At 29.2% G+C, this 24,060-nt stretch overlaps 1 protein-coding gene across 2 annotated transcripts in view; it reads right to left on the bottom strand.

Moving 5' to 3' along the window:
* Positions 1 to 5,608: 5,608 nt before the first annotated feature.
* Positions 5,609 to 24,060, bottom strand: part of LOC107173380 (UPF0193 protein EVG1 homolog) — a 69,775-nt gene continuing 51,323 nt past the window's right edge. For both annotated transcript variants that reach the window (XM_015523896.2, XM_089228935.1), the window contains exons 5-7: positions 23,450 to 23,671; positions 22,409 to 22,552; positions 5,609 to 5,903 (exon numbers count right to left, since the gene is read on the bottom strand). In XM_015523896.2, the coding sequence (XP_015379382.1) occupies positions 5,665 to 5,903; positions 22,409 to 22,552; positions 23,450 to 23,671 (605 nt within the window). In that variant the 3' untranslated portion in view covers positions 5,609 to 5,664. The remainder of the gene's footprint in view (positions 5,904 to 22,408; positions 22,553 to 23,449; positions 23,672 to 24,060) is intronic.

A 24,060-nucleotide genomic window follows, 5' to 3' on the forward strand; every position in this document is an offset into this window, starting at 1 on the left:
TATGCGCCAGTTATACGGAATGGAAACGGTGAAGGAAAACTGTTTGATTGATTGATCGGAAGGGAAGGTAGTTGAAAAGAAATGAATGAAACGTTGCGAAAACTATACATATAGTATTAACATCCCCATGCATATGATTATATGGATAGAAACGACGTACGTAATATAAAAAATTATCATTTTAATTTACATAGAGTGAAATCGTATTTTGTTAACATAAAACAAAAACAGCACTTCATTGTGGAGTTTATCTTTATATACCTATTATGCGTCGAACGATTCTCCAGTACATCTGGATAGTCACTAATTTTAATCTTATATATAGTATGTAAGATTATGTAACGATATAAAGGTATAATAAAACGAAACACTGTAATACGCATACATTAGACCTCTACTCAAATCCTACTTGAGGTTTAAAAACAAATTACTGCCATGCAAAACTTTCATCAGGCCAGTGTGGTCATATGGTATCCAAATTTGGGGTCCAGCAAAACTCACAACCGTTCGTCCTATACAAGCCTTTCAATTATTTACCCTATAAATATGGTACTCCACGGTACATAACAAAATACGGTCCTCCATAACGGCTTTCTAAAAGCCTGTACAAAAGTTTCCACTCTAAATAAATCAACCATATAAACCCCTTTATTAAAAACATGTCCACTCTCACATTACCACAAGTTCCTCGTCAACTAAAAAGAAACTGATCTAGAGACTTAAATAGGGATAAAAATAATTTAAATTTATAATACAAGTTTTCCGAGGTTTTTTTTATGAATAACCTTCATGTGATTCATGTTTTTGTATCTACGACTTATCATATGCTATCCTTATCACTATTATAGTTCTTATTTTGTATAATGTGGAATATATTTTAATTAAATAAATAAAAATTCATACTCCAATCATTGGTTCATTATGTTAACACGTATACAATACCTACGTCAGCACATGTAGTAAAAAGCTTAAAAAAATTTTCATAATTATACACAATTATTAAATATAATATATTCTACGCCTATCATTATAATATTATTACAATAAATATAAATATACTATAAATGACGTGTGGCTGTCTAAGATGGGTGGTGATAGATTTCAATATTATTTCGAATTTCTTAAAAAATATATCAAAAAACAAAAGTTTAACTTTTTGTAGTTCTTAAGTTAGGGCCACCAAAAAATGAGATTTTAACAATAAATAAATAATAAAAAAAATTAAAATCAGCTAATCACTATGTTTAACAACTTTAAACGATTAAAACACTATAACAAAACTACTCCAAAATAATTCTACGATTGTTATGTGTATCTGCAAACTTATTTATTATTTCAACAATGTCTAGTGACTTATTATTAGTTTCACGTTTTTCAATAGATATAATGCTTAAACTTGTAAGGTTAGTGTCTAATAAACTATTTTATAAGTAACTCTTTACATGTGTCATACATGAAAATGTACGTTCAAACGCAGTTGGTGACATGGACATTATTATTAGCAGTGGCGTATTTTGGGGGGGTGTCCTCCATGTCTTGACACCCCCTGACATTTAAAAAAAAGTCCTAATATATTGGACATTAGTGTTGTCACTTATTTTATAGTATACTATTTTTATCAAATGTAAAACTTCTTGTCAATTCCTAACATATTAATTTGTTAAAAAATTAATTCAATGTCTTTTTACATTAGTAAATAATACTAAAAATTTTGTTTGTGAGGTTCAATAAATGTTAACACCCCCCGAGAAATCACCCAAAATACACCACTGATTATTAGCAATGGAGCATAATAGTTATATGTCTCTGAAAATGTTATTTCATATTCCTTAAGGAAGTTTTGAAATTGGAAAATATCTTTAATTTTTAAATTATTTTTTGTTTCATAACGGTTCATGGACTTGTGTAATATTTTTAACTCTGATTTCAGGCATTCTATGTCATCTAAATAAGCTTTTGCAAAAGAAAGCATAGTGCCACAATATGTTAAAAATGTTATTGACTCTGGATTTTAAGATAGCACTTATACCGCTTATTACGAACTATCACTCTTATCTAACTTATTTGTTATTTTGTCCAAAATACAATTGAATATTCCCTATATAAATTCGTTTTCTTTTATTGGCACTTGTTTTTCCATAGTGCTCTTTTAATATACCGATTTTTCCACGTGTATAACACTGTTTTCCCAACTCGTAACTCTATCTCCTTTGCTTAATGTTGGCTGACGGTTTCTTTCTCTACGCGCAGTCCATTAGTTTATAGGTCTATAATGGTAAATTGGTAGTGGCTAATAACTAATATCGAATACGATACTATCTTAATACGTTCTATTCGTTCTACCGAAAACCAATAAATTATTAATACAAGTGGGGGAGTATTATTCATTCTAGGAATATTATCAATAATTATCATATTATATAATTTAGAAGTATTTATATTGTTAAATGTTAATGTTAAATTACATACAGTAAACAAAATACAAATACATACCATTATTAAATATTTTCTGCTTATGAAAAATGACTATACCATTATGTCTAAGGTCAGGTCAGTGGTAGGGCCATGGACCACCACCTGGCCCGTCTCCGACGCCGCCACTGATAACATAGTTTAACAAATAGTTTTAATATTACAATAATTATTGAAAACATATTATTATATTTTTGAAACGCATATTATTATACAGCCGAAAATTAAACTGTTGTTATTATTTCCTTTATTAACACAATTAATTTGATGAATGGGCATTACCTGCATTGCCTAAAAATTATTGGCTACTTAAGTATAGACAGTGCTTAATTAATGTATATTATGAGCATCGCATTAATAAAAACATGCACACATACCTACAAAGCTTCAGCTATTTTCCAATAATGTTGCCGTATTAATTAGACATTTATAATTATTGTGAATGAATTATTTTTAGATAGTATATTATATTATGGAAAAAAAATAATTTAAATAAGCTAGTTTAAAACCATAATAATGCATTTCTTATAAAAATACAAATATATATTATATTTTTTATAAGTGTATTTCACTTTAAATGGGTGACGGATTTTTTTTGTTTTTGTTATTATCATTTTTATTTGACATAAACAATCTTTACGAATTTGCATAATAAGTTTATATAACAAGGAGAAAGTAGTGAAAAGTTTTGAATAAATTAGGCACCCATAATTAATGGCTCTTGGCTAGTGATTAATTTTAAATAAAATATTATTATTATATATTCATTTTTTTTATACATATTTTATAGGTTTATTTAAGAAGCGTTAGAATGTTAAATATTAAAATGTTGTAAAAGGCTATGGCACCATTTCTTTTTTAGCCCGTGGTTAGGATTTTCCGAGAGGGTGACGGATTAAATAAATAATTATAATAATTATAATACAACTAAACGTACCAACAAACTATAGACTATAGAGCAAATGCTATTTCTGTTATGGGATAAATAATAAATATTTAAAGAACATTCATAATGTATAAAATAAAAAAAAATATAATTTTTATTTTCATAAAAGTATATGTAAGTATTTGAGTATTAGCAGGGCCTGGACACTGATAAAAATTAACATGATAAAGATACCCAATACTCAAAAGCGTGGCGGCCATTTTCCCGTTGGCTAAATAGTGTAACCATATCAGAAAAACAAAATGTTAAATACAATGCTTTTCCAAAAATGTATAGATCCAACTCTAGTTTTATTCAAATTACTTATTAATTGCTTAAAATTCTTAATTTTAAAATTAGCAACTGCATAAGATTAGTATAAATCAAATAAAAATATCGAATAAATAGGTATTCATATTAAATACAATATATTGGAAAAAAAATTCAGGTTCTATTAAATAAAATATATATTTTATATTTTATTAGAAGCTAAAATGTAGTTTTGAAATTTTTAGATCACGATTGTTTGAAGGCAAGTTTGAATAATAGAGGTACATTAAGATTATGGTTTAAAAATAAGAAAATAGATTGAGAAGGAAAAAGATAAAAAGAGTATGGAATTATATAATGCTTCTAATGCACAGTATATTATTCAAAAAAGTACAGACGACAGATCACAACAGAACATGTTCTGCATGTTTTAACTGCAGTTAAAAAGCAGTACACACTAAAGACGTACAAATGCTTTTACTAAGATTTTTAATAATCTTAATGTAAATGTTTTGAATTAAATCATGAATTATACCAGTTTTTTAACTGATAACACTAAATTGATAAAGTAGCCAACGGGAACATGGCCGCCACGTTTTTGTTTGCATTGAAAGTGTCCCTTCTGATTTGATATATTCTGTGGTATTAGACACAAAATGTATAATAAAGGTGTGGTAGGTTACTATAAAGACGAATCACTAGGCCCAAACATAGAAACCATCACAAATACTCTAAGCTTCATCAAAGATATATACAAATCGAAAATGTATTGTAAAAAATTAACCATAATATGTAATGTACTAACAAAATCACTGTAATAACTAATCTTATATAATTGTTAATTGTCAAACGTCAGCTCATAGTGTTACAACATATTCTTAGGTATTCTAAAACTTTTTAGTAGATACAAAGCAAAAAATAATTTCGTTTCGGTACGCCAGCATACCTGTTAACTATCTTCAAAAATCTTAATATTGAATATAATTGTTTGTTTTGTAGGTAGACTGTAAAACGTGTAAGGTACATAATATTATAATCATATAATTTATTTTAAGATAAAATAAAGACATTTTAGGTCTTATATATATATATATATTATATATTGGTTTGGTATTAGACTGTGCAGTTAAACGTGAGTAATCTTTATACAATTAATGAGAAATAAAATTTAAAAGAAATAAAATATTTCATATAAAAAGCATAAATCAAGAATATAAAACTATATTTAAATTATTGTGAGCATTTATCTATTAAACATTATTCTACTACTGATTGTTACTTATTAATCAACAACCATGTAAACTAATTGCTGAATGGTCTTAGAGGTGCATTAAGAAAATAATTCATCTAGTTTGCATCTATTTAGTTTCTGAAGTTAAACCGGTAATACACGATAATTTTTTAATAAATCAAAGTCAAAGTACTTGTTTAAATAAATTATAATAACTGTTTGTCACTGAAAAAACCCGTATTGAAAATTATTGATTTTCCGCGGGAACATAATTATATGAGACATACGGTTTAGGACTTATATAGATGTACATGCTACATGTATATGTTTAGTGTTTACCTTAGGTCAAAATTTACATACATTATGTTAAAACGAGTGCAACGAAACAGATTTCCATTTTTGTGCGCTTTTTCAATTTTCTTCCACATCAAGTATATACGGAAACCAACTGTATGACGTTGTATGTCCAACTATATGTTTGTAAAAGTTTAACATTTAAATTTTTTTTCCTGTATATAGTTCATACTCTTATTTCGCCAACTGGTACAGTTTTTGTATATATATATATTTATATAAAATAAAATAAAAAAAGTTTATTTAAATTTTAAAATTCTATACATACCTATGACATTTGGACAACGTCATATAGGTAGCTAACCATTCCGTATATTTGACGTGGGAAAATCGAATGAATTATATAAACGATACAATTCGATTAAATTATTTTTATTATTATTTTTTTTTTATATTAAATTAAACACATCATTCAACTGATCGATAACGATCCCGGTAATGTTTTTGGTAATCCCAACGGTATTCGATATTTATTGGCAATGTCTTTCACATCTGTCATTCTGTGGTTACAGGAATTTTTACTGACAAACGCTTCCAATTTTTTTATTCGATCGCAAATCTCGTGGATTATGGAAGCACTGTACTTGGACCCTTGACCCAAATTCTCCATATCTGATAGAAATTGTTCACGATCTTCAATTTCTAATATCACTGGAAAATATAATATGTTTAAGATTTTAGTAATATTATAAAAAACAAACACAATACTTAAAAATAAGTGAAATACTTTCGGTGCGCGTGTATTGGAACCTACTTTAGTGTACCTACCATACAAAATACATAATATAGTCTGTAAAATTGCCAGAAATGATTATTATTGATGGCGATAGGGGGCACACTTTTTGTTGTCCCATCTAAAAAAATAACGAATTTTGTCGTATTCCAAAACCATGAAACGATAGTTCATGTTATCTGTTTATCCATGCATATAATACACATATACATATTATAAGAAAACCTTTTCCTGGCTGACTGATTCATCATCGCCAAGCTGGAATCACCGAAGCTTAAGTATGGACTTTGGACAGTAGTTTCGTTCCACGATATAATGTAGAGAAAGGATTTTCTAAAATGTGCATGCTTTAAGTGTTTCTATATAGGACAAAGATTTTGAGAACCAAGAAGGAAACTGAAACTTTTTTGTAAATAAATAATGGTTGCCATTGGTTACTTGGCATATCAGGACGTATATACATACGCGTGCATCAAACATAAAATCATCGAGTTTACATATGGGATAGATTAAAGAAACTTTATCTTAAAAACAAAATATATTTGTTGTATACTCAAAAAATACTTGATTGATTTTGACAAAAATCTCAAATAATGTGTTAATACACAATAAGAACAGTTTAAAGAGTTAAAGTATGTTAAAAAATATATCATGTGCTAAATCCAATTCGTGACTTGTGGGTTTCCCATCTAGATCAAATTATTTCACAAATATATGCACTGATTCTGAGTTTACCGTGATCTTGAGGTACAGTAAAACTGAGATGCATCTTTATAAATGACTTATATACTATATAGGATTTGTTTTTTGCGCAAAAAAAAACTGCACACGGTTTGGAGACGGATTATTCTAACAATATATTATATAAACTAGATTCCATGCGGCGTAACGGAGCGAATTAGATTTCAGATTTTCGCAACTGATCGCCGTATTGTCCGACCGTACAACCAAACAAGATGGTTTGCCAACTAAATATTTTAAGAGTAAAAGTCCAACTATCATCCAAAGAAATTTCAAGTAATCCACCCAGATTTCTTTACGATTTTTTCTATCAAAGTTTTGAAATTAAATTTACCGAAATTGTTTATGGTTTTTTTTAATTCTTTGTTGACAGTCGGATCAGTTATGAAATTATTTTTCGGAACGCTAAAATTCACTTGCGTATTTCGATGATGCACTTCATTGATTCTTTAGTGCTATCGAACGAAAAAATAGCGCCATAATACTATATTATAATATGTATTTGATTTTTTATGTTTTTTTTATTTTTCTATATAGCACTTACAGTTTTAAACACGCAAATACAACGACAATACACATAGCACGCTTAAGCGTTTCCGATGCATTAATTTAATATTAAGTTACGTTTTATTGGAAAACTTTAATTTTAATTCAATATTAAGTTACGTGATATTGTAAAATCGTGGTAATATGAAATACACGTCTAAAATCGTTTGAAATTCATTACTATAAACACTGGAATCGAATAAGGAACAGTATAATATAATACATTTACAAACGACATCCTTTACACACTGAACGTAGTACTCGTATGTGAAGTACATGTACAACACACACGCATAAAGGTTAGAATGGTTAGATTATTTATAATATAGGTACGATTTTAAAAGCACATAAGAAATTGAAAGCAACAATAATTTCAAACCTAAAACGAACGTATCGCGTCTGCAGGCCAAAACTACAATCGAATCAGGGGGGGGGGGGTGGTATTTATACATAATAATGGTATGGGTGCAACGGTTACCTAAATAATATAATAATATTATGCTTCACAAGTATACCATACACCCACCAGTCATCACCCACACCTATAATTTAATAAATGACATGTCTTGTGTTCGCGAATAATTGTGATACGCATAAAGCACAATACAATACTAAATCGAATAGGTAGGTTAATGCATAACATTCACTACACTGCACTCAAACCGATTTCGTACGTGTTAGCATTGATTTTATAATATACTAAATTATATAAAAAAATTAATGATGTTAGTGTATCAGTGTTTTGACGCATCTCCGGCGTATTGTATTTTCTTGTAAATTTATAATTTATTTTCAACTGTCGCCTTAATAACGTAATTTTACCCGCACGATGTCTAATATCATTTCATTCTGTGAGTATGTATAGACTGTCAATTACATCCGTTTTTAAATAAGTTATTTCGTTATATTGAGTCTAAACGAGTCAATATTATGAAAATCACGAAACCTTCAGAAACATAATCACCACTGATCTTTTGAAAATTCTCTTTTTTTTTGACATACCATCAAAATATCGTATTTAAGTTCAAAAAGTTTACGAGTTATATGGGTTTAATACCAAACCATTTTAAAGATTAAATTGTTAAAAGCTTAACAAGTTTCAAGTTGTAATAGTATCTAAATAAAAATAATTCTTTATAATATGCATGATATATATATATAATTTCAATTGGATACTGCACATCGTTTACACCGCGGAAATAATTTTTTTTTTTTTCGGAATCTACCTGTATGTAGTATGTTTACTTTGTTGTTTAGTTATTAGTTCTTCTTAAATAATAATCAGTTCATAAACCCCAACTTAGGCAATTTAAATTTTAAAAAGTTGCTGATCCATTAAAAAGTTCGAAGTCTTAATTAGAAATAATCATTTAAAGTATTAAGTGAATATAATAATAACTTATAAACTATTCCAGAAAAGGTTCGATTATATATTTCTGTTTGAAAAAAACCTGTGAAGTTTTCTATAGCGGAATATACATATTATTGAAGTAAAAAAATTCTGATTTAATTCAAAAAGTTCTTAACGTTTATTTGACGGCAAAAATCAATTCGGAATACGAGAGCTGTCCGACTCGTAAGAAGTTAAGTTCTAGACCGGCAGAAAACGTCGTCTCACACATCATGTCGGTATAATGTTTGCATAAATCAAAGGACCAATAATCGCAAAACAGATCGACGTCAATGATAAATTTATATCTTCACCACCGTTTTTATCAGTGAAAAAAAATACGCTAACACGTTGGATCAACGAATCAGCGAACGAATATGATGTATATGTGCGCAAAAGGTTTAAATATTTAATTCAAAATCAGCTTTCGGTTTCAGGTGCTTTAGACATTATTGGGATTATATTTTTTTAAGATTTTCAACTGCATTTAGTCTTGTAATTGTCTGCAAAGTTTTATCATATAGGCATCGACTTCGTTGAGGATTTAACCTATCCCGATATTATTTAAATTAAAACCACAAAATATTTATGATACATACATTTTGCTCAAAGTGAAAAATATCGAGTAGCATTTTAGTAGTATTTTTTCTGCGATATTTTAGATTCTGAACGAAGTGATGAATGTATTGATTTTACAATGATGTGTGTGTTTTTTTTTTGTGTGTCTGTGAAAAGCATAACTAGTCAAAATAATGCTTCAATTTCAACCTTTAGGGGTGGTTTCGGATGTAAAAGTGAACATCCTTGGTGCATTATACAGGTCAAAAGTTAATATATTCCAATAGTTTTCAAAAAAATCGAGAAAAACAAAAAAAAAATGACAGAAAAACGAGAATTTTTACGTAAAACCAGTTTTCGACCAAATCGATTTTTTATATGGTTGTAATTCAAAAACTAATCACTGTAAATACTTGAAATTTTCACCAAATGTTTATGTTAGTGTTATCTATATACAGTTTAATTTTCACAAATTTTTGACTTTTTTTCAGTTATTTATAGACCACTGAAATTTTCAATTTTTTGAAGTGCCGGTAAAAAAATGTTGAAGGACCAAAAAAACTTGAAAATTTAATACAAGGTTCCTTATGAGTTGTTCTTATTGTAGCTAAAAAAAATTAAAAATCGTAAGTCGCAATTTTTTATTATAAGCGTTTATAGTTCAAATTTTTACGAAATCTGTCGAAAACGCGAAAATTTGCAAGTAATTTTGAAGTTGAAAAATCATAAAATTTTTTGTGTTTATAACTAAGGATTAAAAATACAACACTAAGTTTTCTATTAGTTTTCCTTCAAGTAGCTATAGAGAAAAACATCATTAAAGGAAAAATTTTGAGTGCGTTTGAATTTTAAATTTTTACGAAATAGCGTAACGATAACGGTTTATCCTGAACGATTTTAAATATTTGTAATTATTCAAGAAGTATAAGTCGTAGATACTTGAAAATTTCACAAGTTATTTAGATTGGCATTTTCTTTACATTATTTAATTTTCAAAATATTTTGACTTTTTTTGAGATATTTATAGACAACTGAAATTTTCAATTTTTCTGAAATTTTTTTTTTGAAGTGTCAATAAAATTTTTTTGGCCCTATCAAAATACTTGAAAATTTAATACAAAGTTTCTCATAAGTTATTCTTGGAGTGATTAAAAAATTATAAGAATACATGGGCACAATTTTTTTATTAACATTTGAAGTTCAAATATTGATTTAATACGTAAAAATTACCGCAATTTTCAAATTATCTTAGATAGAATTTCATAAAAGTTTATCTTTTTAAATCTAAGAATTTAAAATTTAATACAAGGCTCCTACTATATTTTTACAATAGCAGTTGAAAAATAAAAGAAATATATAGGAAGTCATATTTTTTTTTTACAAGCATTTAAATTTAAATTTTGACAACATACGTACAAATAACGAAAATTCGCAAATTATTTTAAGCTAGAAATTCATAAAAAAATGTCTTTTTAAATCTAAGATTTGAAAATTTTTAATAATCTATAATATGTCCTAGACAGATAAACCGTCTCCGTACAGAATCGTTTTTCGTATACAATGATACTTATCACTGCATTCAAATTTAACCTACCCTATTCAGAGGTCCACCCCACCCCCATAACCATGTACAGCAGAGCGATACCCACTTAACCGCTTTTTTTTTTTAATTTTGCATTTTGTAACGCAAATAATGCAATTTGTTTTTACTGAAAACATTGGTGTAGGTATAAATTAATACATTGAATATTATTAAAGGCAAGTTAATGGTTCAAAGTTACTCATTCAAAGGTTACAACTTACAAATATTATTTAGTTATACGCAATAATATTTCAAATGATAATAATATCCTTTACCACTTCACTTAACTAATATATAAACTTCAAACGCTTTAACATCATAAATGGAATTCAAAATGTATTTATTTATGTGCACAGAATGTCGTTTACAGAAATAATGCGCTAGAACTCACATTTAGAATTTAATATTGGTGAACATTAAAAATGAAAAATCTCAAAAAATCACTCTGAGCATCAAATTATTCTTTTACTCTTTCATCGATAACCTTAGGTAACCTTTAAACGTAATCCGTAGATAACGGGTAAGTACGAGTATAATATATTTAATACCTATATTTTATACAGTTTGTATTGGTCTTACTGAGATTCTTTTAAAAAAAAAAAAAAAACATTTTCCTTTAAACACTCTGCTCCAAAAGTTTCAAGCAGACCTAATACGGTCGTTTGGAATGTAATATATTTGATACTTTTGATGGTTGGTCATTTTTCGATTTTCACAATGCTGAACGCTATACCTACCATACGTTGTAGAAAAAGAAGTAAAAACCAGCACTGTTATACAACCAAGCTATTTCAGAAACAAATTATGAATATGTCTATATTTATCACTATTTAACTTCTCAAATTAAATGCTGACAGCACAATTAATGTGATATATTGATTTCACATTAAATCATTTTGTTTTTTATACAATTATTGCGTACGTGAGGATATGGGTATATTATGTTAATCGATTGTGTACTAAATAGACGGAAAATGACACGAATTTAAGTTCAAAAAAGCGGGTAAGTCGTGGATGTCGCTCTGCTGTACAGTAGGTTACTGTAATGAGTGTAATGGATGGGATTAAATTTGAATGCAATGATAGGTATCATTGTATACGAAAAACGATTCTGAACGGAGATGTTTTGTCAGTCTAGGATATATTATATTTAAATATTGTCATATATTCTATTTTGAAACAAATAAATTATTTTTCAATTAGGACGCATTTTGAATAAGGCATGGTTAATCAATTTTTCCAAAAACATTCCATACTTTATATTATCATAGATATACGAATACCTGGTTTGAAGATAAATCGTTATCATTACGCGATTTCATAAAAATTTAAAACTCAAACGCTCAAAACATTTTTCCTATAATGACGCTTCAAATTTTCTCTATACCTATTTGAAGCAAAACTTATGGCAAACTTAGTGTTACATTTTATAATCTTAGATATAAATACAAACAATATTACGAGTTTTGAACTACAAAATAATTTACAAATATTCATGGTTTTGACGAATTTTTGTCAATATTTGAAATTCAAATGCTAATAAAAATTTAATTTGAAATTCCGATGGACATTTTTTTTGTGATAAAGATTGACAAATTTGTAAGGAATCTTGTATTAAATTTTCAACTCTTAGATTTAAAAAGAAAATTTTTAATGAATTTCTAGCTTAAAATAATTTGCGAATTTTTGTGATTATTACGTATTATGTCAAAATTCAAAATTTGAATGCTTATAAATAAAAATTGTAACTACGAATTTATTTTATTTTTCAACTGCTATTGTAAAAATATTTTAGGAGCCTTGTATTAAATTTTCAAATCTTAGGTATAAAAGGAAAATTTTTATGAATTTCTAGAATAAAATAATTTATGAATTTTCGCGATTTTTACGTATGTTGTCAAAATTAAAATGTTAATGCATGTAAAAAAAATGTGGCCATATATTTCTTTTATTTTTCAACTGCTATTGCAAAACTGTATTATGAGCCTTGTATTAAATTCTCAAATCTTAGGTATAAAAAGAAAAACTTTTCGATCTAAGATAATTTGAGATCAGTTGTCTATAAATATCTCAAAAAAAGTCAAAATATTTTGAAAATTTAATCATGTAAAGAAAATACCAATCCTAATAACTGGTAAAATTTTCAAGTATCTAGGACTTATACTTTTTGAATAATAACAAATATTTAAAATCGTTTCAGGATAAATCGTTATCGTTACGCTATTTCGTAAAAATTTAAAATTCAAACGCACTTAAAATTTTTCCTATAATGATGCTTCGAGTTTTCTCTATAGCTACTTGAAGGAAAACTTATGGAGAACTTAGTGTTGTATTTTTAATCCTTAGTTATAAACGCAAAAAATTTTATGATTTTTCAACTTCAAAGTTACTTGCAAATTTTCGCGTTTTCGACAGATTTCGTAAAATTTTGAACTATAAACGCTTATAATAAAAAATTGTGACTTACGATTTTTAATTTTTTTTAGTTACAATAAGAACAACTCATAAGGAACCTTGTATTAAATTTTCAAGTTTTTTTGGTCGTCCAACATTTTTTTACCAACACTTTAAAAAAAAATTCTCAAAAAAATCGAAAATTTCAGTGGTCTATAAATAAATCAAAAAAAGTCAAAAAATTTTGAAAATTAAACTGTATATAGATAACACTAACATAATCATTTGGTGAAAATTTCAAGTATTTACAGTGATTAGTTTTTGAATTACAACCATATAAAAAAATCGATTTGGTCGAAAACTGATTTTGCGTAAAAATTCCCGTTTTTCTGTCATTTTTTTTTTTGTTTTTCTCGATTTTTTTGAAAAATGTTTACTTTTGACCTCTATAATGCACCAATGATCTTCACTTTTACATTGGAAACCACCCCCAAAGTTTGAAATCGAAGCATTATTTCGACTAGTTATGCTGTACACAGACACACAAAAAAAAAAAAACACACATCATTGTAAAATCAATACATTCATCACTTCGTTCAGAATCTAAAATAATAAACAATAAATCAAAATAAGTATGTGAAACTATGAAATATGCAATTTTTGAATATACCTAATACGCTTTGTTGAAATCAAATGTGATATTTTATAATTGAAATTTGTTTTATATTGTTTAAGAGAATAATTGATAAATTTAGTCATAAGAAATTTAGATGTGCACAATGCAAATAGACATTCGGCCTTCTGGATAATATGTGATAATATAATATAATATAATAAATTGTATAATTTATTATAATTATATATATATATTATATTTATATTATAATTTATCATCACAATAATTATATAACTAGACATTAATAAACGATATTACTGAATATAGCTGAAACGATTTATCCTCAGTACATATTATCGTGTATATAATAATGAATATAAGAAAATCGATATTATTAAGTTTTAATCGTAATAGTAAACAAAAGTTTAAAGTGAAGCACATTGTTTATGCTTAAAATGTAATCATACAGTAATGATTTTTTTTATATATATATTTACTGTAATTAAAAACTTAATATTTATAAGTACTTACACAATATAAAAATATCTTAAATTATATGATAACTATACCTAAAATATTTTCTGTACATAAATTGTTATTACCGTCATATACAAACTTTATTTAAAATGTGTATCAAAATCGACTAACGTGGAATACTGAATTTAGACGGCTAAATTCAAAGTCATTAAAAAAACATTTAAGTAAATTAAATTATGTTAAAAAAATGTAACTAATTTATTATTTAGTAAATTTTTTTTCTAATCCCTCAGTTATAAAAATATGTTAGAAAAATTTACATTTTAACTAATTTTTAAAATAGTGCTATTTTGTGAGAGTGGTAGGAAAAGAATATTTCTTCATAAAAAAATATTTCACAATAATTATAAATAGACACAAAATATAAAACTTATCTAAAATAAAACTACGCAACATTATACGCACACTCGCACAAATTATTTAATCTAATTATCGGACGATAGACGAAGCTAAAAGTGACCGCAGGGCTAAATTTCCCTTAGTTAGTTGCCATTAAACATCTTGTTCAATTTAAAAACAAACACTGCACGAATTTTAAACTAGTTTTTATAATCAAATTATAGTGATTTATTGAACAAACTTTAGGCCACCTATCGTCAATAACTTACTATTGTACGTTGATAGTCACTGACAATAGTGTACCTACAGTATATTATGGTAAAGATTACCCATCAGATATGAATGATTTTACTGAATATGATACAGTCGATACAGATTAATTCATATATAATTTTTTTTTTTAATTTAGCTATAAACGTATAAGAACCTATACATTTGGACTAAATCTCACTATTTGATTACAACGGTAGTCCACGTATAGTTCACAATATGATATTCTGTTTAAAAAAGTAACATGATGTTCATATACTAATATAGTTGTCACATTTGTTTTTGGTTCGTTTCCAGTCAAGTAATTTATGGGATGCAACCACGTGAGCATTTACATTTTGCATCCCAATGATTTATTTTTATACCCATGTAAACATGGGTATAGTTTTCAATTCATGAATATCAAATTTGCTATTTAGTAAAATATGGTTAAAAGTAGGTAACTATGTTATTTACTATGTGCATATTATGTGTAATAATGAAAATATTTATTTAATAATTGATTTATTTATTTTACGTACTAAAACTAAAGTAGCACTAGAACTTTGAGTATCTGCCTTCTCAAACATTGTTTAAAATGATTCTAGGAAATTGTTTTATATAAAATTTATACTAAGAATCACAACATTTTATATAAAAATTTAAATCAATTATGAACAATTTTTTAAAAAAAACATACGATATTATATTATTATTATACAATTATTTGATACACACAAAAGTTATGTTTAAATTAATAATTTACATTTGTGTGAAATCTTATTCTATAAGCATTTCATAAGACTAACAGGGGTGTAATGTTACATTTGAAAAAGAATTTATTTTACTTTTTCTTTCGTTTGGCCTTCTTTGCTGTAGCAGCGAAACAGACGTTGGTATAGAGTCTATACCAACGTCTGTGCTATAGACTATAAAGAAACAACGTTAAGTCGTTAAAAATTGAATACTGAAAGTATTCGTAGGTATGATTTGAGTTTTGAAAAGTGTTTGAAAACTAGACATGGCTAAGCCAAGTTATAAAAAGGTCGTATGTATGCTAATAATAGGCGTCGATTTTTTTGATTAGCATAAAATATAGTATAGGTAAACACAACACCGTTCTTTCAGGTAATATGGGTACTGGGTAGGTACATTGGATATGTGAGCGGGGCTATAATTTTCAAACTTATGTTTCTAAATTATACTGCAGTTCCACGGTGGAAGCCATCCGATACACACGTGTCTCTGTGCGCTCCTCTCGTAATTAATATAATCGCACTCATTAGCGTTCACTTTCAGTGACAATGAGTAAATCTTAGTTGTACTTTAGTGTTTCTTTTTTCGCAACCTACTAGCAGTGTTTTTATTATGATAAACTTACCAACGTCGCTTGTATAAGTTCTCCAAAATCGTCGTTTAAAATCCTTACATAAGTTCGCCGTACTCACATTACTGCGTTATTACGCAATAGTGCATACGAGTTCTCCTTATCTGCGACCGCCACCAGGCGGTCTAGATAAAACAAACACACGCCGCCGCCGCCGCCGCCGCAATTTAATTAATTATGAATAATATTAATAATAGAGCTAATCAGCAAATCGGTCAACGCAAAACAACAACGTCCAGTCAGCCAATTAAGTCAAACCCTCACGCTTCTAATACCAAATATGACGACGCAACTTCAAATAAAAATCCAAATGACAATGTTACTCATGCTACTCAAGGTAAAAGAAATCTCTCTTCATCTTCTCAAACCTCATCGACAAGCGATCAGGTCAATATTATATCGCAAAATATTAAAAAAAAAAAAAACCAAACTGTTTAAATCAACAAATCGGTTTGAAATCCTAAATCAACTTGACGAGCCTGACCAAAACTCGTCTTCTCAACAGCTGCCTGACGAACCAAACAATGATATCTCAGACGAAGTTTTCAAACCCCCACCTCCTATTTTTGTAAGGGGCGTGTTAAACTACTTAGACCTATGTACATCGCTAATTGAATTAATTGGTGTAGATAATTTCTTCTGCAAAACGTCTGCTGACCGTTTAAAAATTCAAACATCGAATCCTGAATCATACAGGGCACTTATTCACTTTTTAAAAGATCAAGAAGCGGAATTTCACACTTACCAGCTCAAACAAGATAAACCACTCCGTGTCGTCATACGTAACCTTCATCCAACCACTAATGTAGACACAATTAAAGAAGAACTAGAAGTTCGTTTGTTTGAAATAAGACGTGTTACAAATGTTCTCAACAAAGTAACAAAAATTCCACTTCCGCTCTTTTTCGTAGATCTAGAGCCATCAATCAAGTCAGCTGAAATCTTTCATCTGTCCTCACTGTTGCACACGAAAATCAAAGTCGAAGAGCCCTACAAGTCTAAAACAATCAGCCAATGTACAAACTGTCAGGAATACGGTCACACAAAAACCTACTGCGGTTACCCTTCACGCTGCGTCCGCTGTGGCTCAAATCACAAGTCCCCCGACTGTCCAAATCCACGCTCCGATCCACCAAAGTGTGCTCTCTGTAGAGGCGATCATCCTGCAAGTTACAAAGGCTGTTCCATATACAAGGATCTCCAGCGTGCCAAAAAACCATACACCAAAAGTAACTTTGTACCAACTAACACTAGATTTAATACCACAAATGTTAGAGATAGTCATCCAATAAATGACACCCACCCAATTCAGCCCGATTCTCATTCCCCCACCTATGCCCAGGCTACTTCTGGTAGGTCAGCTAATAATCCAACTCCTTCAACCGCTCCTGATTTAAATTCTACCATCACAAACTTCCTTGAGGATTTCAAATCACTGATAAATCCTCTAATATCCCTACTCACCAAAGTAATCGAAAAACTTCTTGCTAAATAAAATGTCAGACAAAGCTACAAATAAATCACTTTTAATACTACAATTTAATGCAAATGGAATAAAAAATCACGTCAACGAACTCCAAACAGTTCTTTACAATTCACGCATTGACTTAGCACTTATTACTGAAACCCATCTCACCAAATACTCCAACATTTATATACCAGGGTATAAGCTTTTAAAAACCGACCATCCTGATAACACGGCTCATGGTGGTGTCGCTATTCTCATAAAAAATGCTATTCAATTTCAACCTCTTCCACATTTTTGTTTTAATTATTTACAATCCTGTTCCCTAATCATAAAGTTAAATAATATTCCTATTACTATTGCGGCCGTCTACTCTCCTCCAAAACATAAGATAACGTTTCAAAATTTTACTAATTACTTTAACTCTGTGCATAACAATTGCATTATTGGTGGTGACTTCAATGCAAAACACCATTCCTGGGGTTGCCGTGCAAACAATCCGCGTGGTCAGGTTCTTCATAATTTTGTAACTAGAGAAAATCTTAAAGTCCTTGCTCCACCAGGCCCAACATATTGGCCGACCTCAGCACGTAAAAACCCAGATATTCTAGATATTTTCATCACAAAAATCCCAAACAACATTCACTGTACTACGGAGAATATACTTGACTTAAATTCTGACCATTCCTCAGTACTGCTAACTCTTAATGTCTCTCCTCCTCTTCGACAGGAATCCCCGAAATTATTTAACCATACTACTAATAAAATCAAATTTCATGACCTTGTTGACCAACAAATCAAATTAAACATTAAATTAAAATCCTATGACGACCTGGATCTAGCTGTTTACAATTTCACAAACCTCATTCAAAGTGCAGCTTGGTCATCTACAGTCACCTCCCTCAAACTTTCTAAGACTCCTGCTATACCAGTCCACATTCGTGAAATCATTGTTGAAAAACGTAGGTCAAGGGCTCTTTACCAGCGAACCCGCTTGCCTTCACACAAGCAAAAATATAATAAATTAGCCAACCATCTAAAAAAATTGTTAGCTAAACTCAAAACTAAATCTTTTGAAAGCTTTCTAACTAATCTCTCTGCAAATGATGGTAGTCTTTGGAAAGCAACAAAAAATGCATGTAAAACTAAAGCCCCTAACGTCCCAATAAAAAAAAACGATGGCAGCTTTGCTATATCTGATACAGATAAAGCTGAACTGTTCAAACTCCACCTATCTGAAACTTTCCAACCTCACCCTGATATTGCCTCTCCAAATAACATCAACTCTGTGGAAGAGTTTCTAAACTCCCCACTACCAGTTGCTCTCCCTGTCAAACATTTCACTCCGAATGAAGTTAAATATGCTATTGATAAATACCCTCTCAAAAAATCTCCCGGGTTTGATCAAATTACTGCTGAAGTTGCCAGATGCCTGCCAAAAAAAGCGATCATCCACCTCTCACATCTATTTAACTCTGTTCTTAGGTTTTCATATTTTCCTTCCCTCTGGAAATTCTCGATTATTATTCTGGTTCCAAAGCCCAATAAACCTCCTGACACCATTTCCTCTTATCGCCCCATTAGTCTATTACCTTTTTTCGCTAAAATCCTTGAAAGACTTTTACTTAAACGTATTCTACCATGCCTAACTATGAATTCCATTCTTCCCAACTCTCAGTTTGGATTTCGATCTACCCACTCAACAATCCACCAAGTTCATAGAGTTGTAGATGCAATTTCTTATGCTTTAGAAAAAAAATTATATTGTACTTGCGTTTTTCTTGATATCTCTCAAGCATTTGATAGGGTCTGGCACCATGGGCTCCTTTTCAAATTGAAAAAATTTTTACATCCTGTATACTTCCTGATCATTAAATCATATCTTTCTGACAGATATTTCAGTACTCGTTTCGGTGAAACCCTCTCCAGTATAGCCAAAATATCGGCAGGCGTTCCACAAGGTGGAATTCTTTCGCCTGTGCTCTACAACATCTACGCCTCTGATCAACCAACCTCCCCGAATACGCTAGTCGCCGACTATGCTGACGATAAAGCTATAATCTCAATAAATAATGACCCGGTTATTGCCTCCCACCATCTTCAAAATCACCTCTCCCTCATGGAGGAATGGTACACCAACTGGCGGTTGAAAATAAATCAGTCCAAATCCATACATTGTACTTTTACCCTTAGACCTCCTACCTGCCCAGCTGTCTCCATTCATGGCATCCCTATTCCAAACTCACAAACAGTTAAATATCTTGGACTAACTTTAGATCGTAGATTAACCTGGGCCCACCATATTAAGTCTAAACGAACAAACTTAAACGCTCGTTTACGCCTTCTTAAAACATTTATTAACAATAACAAATTCACTAATATCAACTCAAAACTGCTCATATATAAATCTTTAATCAAACCAGTCTGGACTTATGGAATAGAGTTATGGGGTAATGCAAAAAAATCAAATATAAACAAAATACAAACTTTTCAAAACATAGCACTCAGGAAACTTCTAAACGCTCCTCCTTACGTCTCAAACCACACTATTCACACTGATCTAAAAATGAAACTGGTACATGAAGAAGCTATAGATCATTACCAACGCTTCCACAATCGTCTTTCCTCAAATAGCAACCCGCTAATACGTAATCTTGCAGTCCATACTATTCCTGGTAACCCACCCAGACGTTTAAAACGTAAATGGTGTCGTGACCTACTTGCTCAACCCCCTGCCCTCAACTAATCATTTACAGAGTATCAGTTGTTTAACTAATTATTCTAAAAAAAAAAAATAAAAAAAAAAAATTTAAAAAATTAAAAAAAAAAAATCAATCAATTTGAGTGTCATTAGTGGATGACTTCTCACGTCAAGCGTATCATGTTGTAAATTCTCTAACCATATAAACTTATTGTGCCCCTAAGGTATAGATTGTTTATCTCAAATAAAGAAAAAAAAAAAAAAAAAAAAAAAAAAATTATACTGCAATTTATTTTTGAAAATTATGTAGCATTACATGCCAAATAAGGTCAGTTAAATCCAATAACGAATTTTTTTTACAAGCTGATTTTTTTTTAAATTATTGAGATTGTAAAGTTCGTTAATTAGTTTTGACTATTTGAGATATCATGAATTAATAAATTTCAAGTAAAAATTGTAAAAATGTATACTGTCAGTGACCCTAATTGTAAACCATTGTTTTTCTTTTGAGGGTTTTAAAATATTAAATAACATTACATTAAAGTTATTATTTATAACGTCCTAATTACGTTAATAAATGTATAAGTTTATAAGTTATATCTTAAATCAAGCTAAATATCGAAACTAATATATTGTTGAAAATGTATTGAAATATTAGTTATGATCCAATTTAAATATGCATTAAGCAAAAGAATAGCGTTATGAGGGAAGGTATAACGCAATAAGCCCTTCCATAAATACGCTACTGTATAATGCACACCAATAATTGGTATTAAATGTAATTTAAGTATCACACAATATACTACCAGAAAACCTAACCAATGGTACTCGATGAAAAATTTAATTTTTAATTTAGTATCTCGATCGCGTCATACTCTAATTTTTACAATTATTCATAATAAAAATTTGTTTTTCGGGATGGTCTTAAAGGCCGGAAAAACCAAAAAAAAAAAAAAAATAGCTTAATATGCTTTAGTATATTTTTACTATAGATATGAAATCATTAAAAACATTTTAACCACTAATACCTACCTAACCTAACCTACAAATACATCTATTTTGACAGTTATTATTTATCTTTAACTCGAAATTTGTTTCTCAGATATTAAGGCAATAAATATTAATCAACATAAAAAACTTTTTTAACAATGAAGAACAAAAAATGGTTTTCGTATTTTTAGAGTACGTAAACATGCAATCTCGCTTTTAAAGTAATACAAATACCGCCTTACTTTAGTTTCGTACATATATTTCGATGTAATAATCGGAGAGTACTCGTTGATATATATAATTATACCAAAGTTTAGGTATAATGCAACCATAAATACAACTGTTATTTTGTGAATTGTTTTTATTATTTGTATTCTTTTGAAAACACTTCACTGAAGTGACTTCAGGCAATAATTTTATTACTCAACTATTATTACCATTACTTCGTTCAAAATACTTTTTAACTAATGTCAGTTAATATTTATGATCATTTATAAATTTGTTGCATCTGGTTGAAATTCCACGTTTTTGCCATTTATTTTATAAATATACCTTAATATATTTTGTAAACGTATCATATTATTATGATATCTTTAAAAAAAAAACATATTTATATAGTTATAGTAAAAATCTGAAAATTATTGAAAACACTTAATTTATCATCCAGTAGGTATATAATCGATTAAACTTACAACATTATATTTTATAAGGTTAAATTCAGGTTTAATTTAACCTACCTATATTTTCTTTTGCATTGCAATAAACTCAATAGAGTACAAAGTAAAATGAAATTAATTGGAATTATTTTACTATAGACTGAATTCTATGCGTTTAATTCTAACATCAGTATTGCATTTTAATTACCTGTGTTACTTAATATTTAATTTGTTTGTATTTTAACAAACTGTAAACTATTTAATTATTTTACCTGAGTTAATCAGTTCTTCATCGGTACATTCATTGGAGGTTTTTTGGATATTGGAAACTTTGACTACAGCAACTGGGTCCAATTTAGTCACTCTACCGTAAGCCATAATACTCTGTAATTTTTCTTTTTCGCCGTTGTAATTTTCTAGCAATTATTTACATTAATTAACTATTCATAACTAAAACTCATTAACTTAACTACAGAGTAGCTCAAATAGGGTAACTTGTATATAGTTATTTTCGTAATTATTGGCACCTTAATAATTTGTTTTCATTGTTTATTAACACCTCACCTGTTTTATTAGCTACATCAAGATCGAATTGCGAATAACGAAAATTTAAATAATATCAAATAGTACAAATATTTATAACAATAACAGCTATCCAATAGTTAAGAGAAAATATCCCTAAAGTGCGTTATTAAACATTGTTTATACGAAATACAAAATAACTTGGTTGTAATATCTAGACGTTCCGAAACTATCAACACAAGGACAATAATCAGTCATATCAACGTCACCCACATAAATAACATAAAACCTTATGAACATCTTCTATGTAACCAATGCAACGAACTGCTCTCGATCAAACACATAGTCCTTGATTGCCCGTTGTATGTCAACGCAAGAAAAATCCTCAGCGAGCCTTCTTCAATGAAGGAGGCATTTGGAGAACATAACATATCCATAGCTTCTTAATCAAATCCATTGGCATCGACAAAAAAATGTAAATATTAAGCTAAATCCACGCGTACCAAATATAATGTAATATAATATAATTCTATCACTTAATCTGTAATCATGTAACATACAATCATAACTAAAGTATCAATTAATAATATTGTATCTACAATTGCAAGCTAATGACCTAGCTGTTGAAGTCTTATTCTCAATAAAAAAAAAATACTTGGCACCTATGACAATAAACGTGCCACTTTAACTATACATTATACAAGTTACCCTACTAAATGTGACGTAATGTTTTATTAGTGCATCTATGTATTTTTCACTAATAATTTTTCTATAAATATTTTTGCGTTTACTTTGTTTTGTGCTAGGTTTGTAGGCTTCCGGTTCGTAGGCGCCAGACTCAACAATGTCTTTGAGCATCCGAGGTCTGGTCGATCGGTACCGTTTGACGGGAGCTTCGGACGGTCCGGAAACCGGACGTTGCGATGTTGTTGACGGTGGATCGCCACGGGATCTTAGCCAACCCTGCAGAGATTTCCGCTGTAACGTCGTTAAGCGACTCTCCTTGATCAAATCTACGAAAACCGTTACCAAAAAACAAGAAACTTCCAATTATTACGATGGTTACCGTGAAAATGTCAGACAGATATCATGGTTACTATTACTGATATATAGGTACACCGAATAGGTATGCGAGTTTTATGAAATCGATCGAATATATTATCAAAATATGTGATTCGATGTATTCATTTCTAAAATTGTATTAACAAATTTATTTATTCGGCCGATTTCGATAAAAATGATAGCTTTGTCAAAATCGTCGATAAAATCTAATTTCCGATAAATTATTTAAGTGATATATAACTTTGTGTGTGTCATCATTGCAGGTGTATAGTTTTAATATAAATAATTACTATACAGATAACCTGGTCAGTAATATTATTCAGACAACAATAAGAAGATA

This window comes from Diuraphis noxia, unplaced genomic scaffold (assembly GCF_037042655.1).
Source record: "Diuraphis noxia isolate RWA-SAM2 unplaced genomic scaffold, SU_Dnox_SAM2 contig0005, whole genome shotgun sequence".
In the NCBI taxonomy this organism is placed as follows: domain Eukaryota; kingdom Metazoa; phylum Arthropoda; class Insecta; order Hemiptera; family Aphididae; genus Diuraphis; species Diuraphis noxia.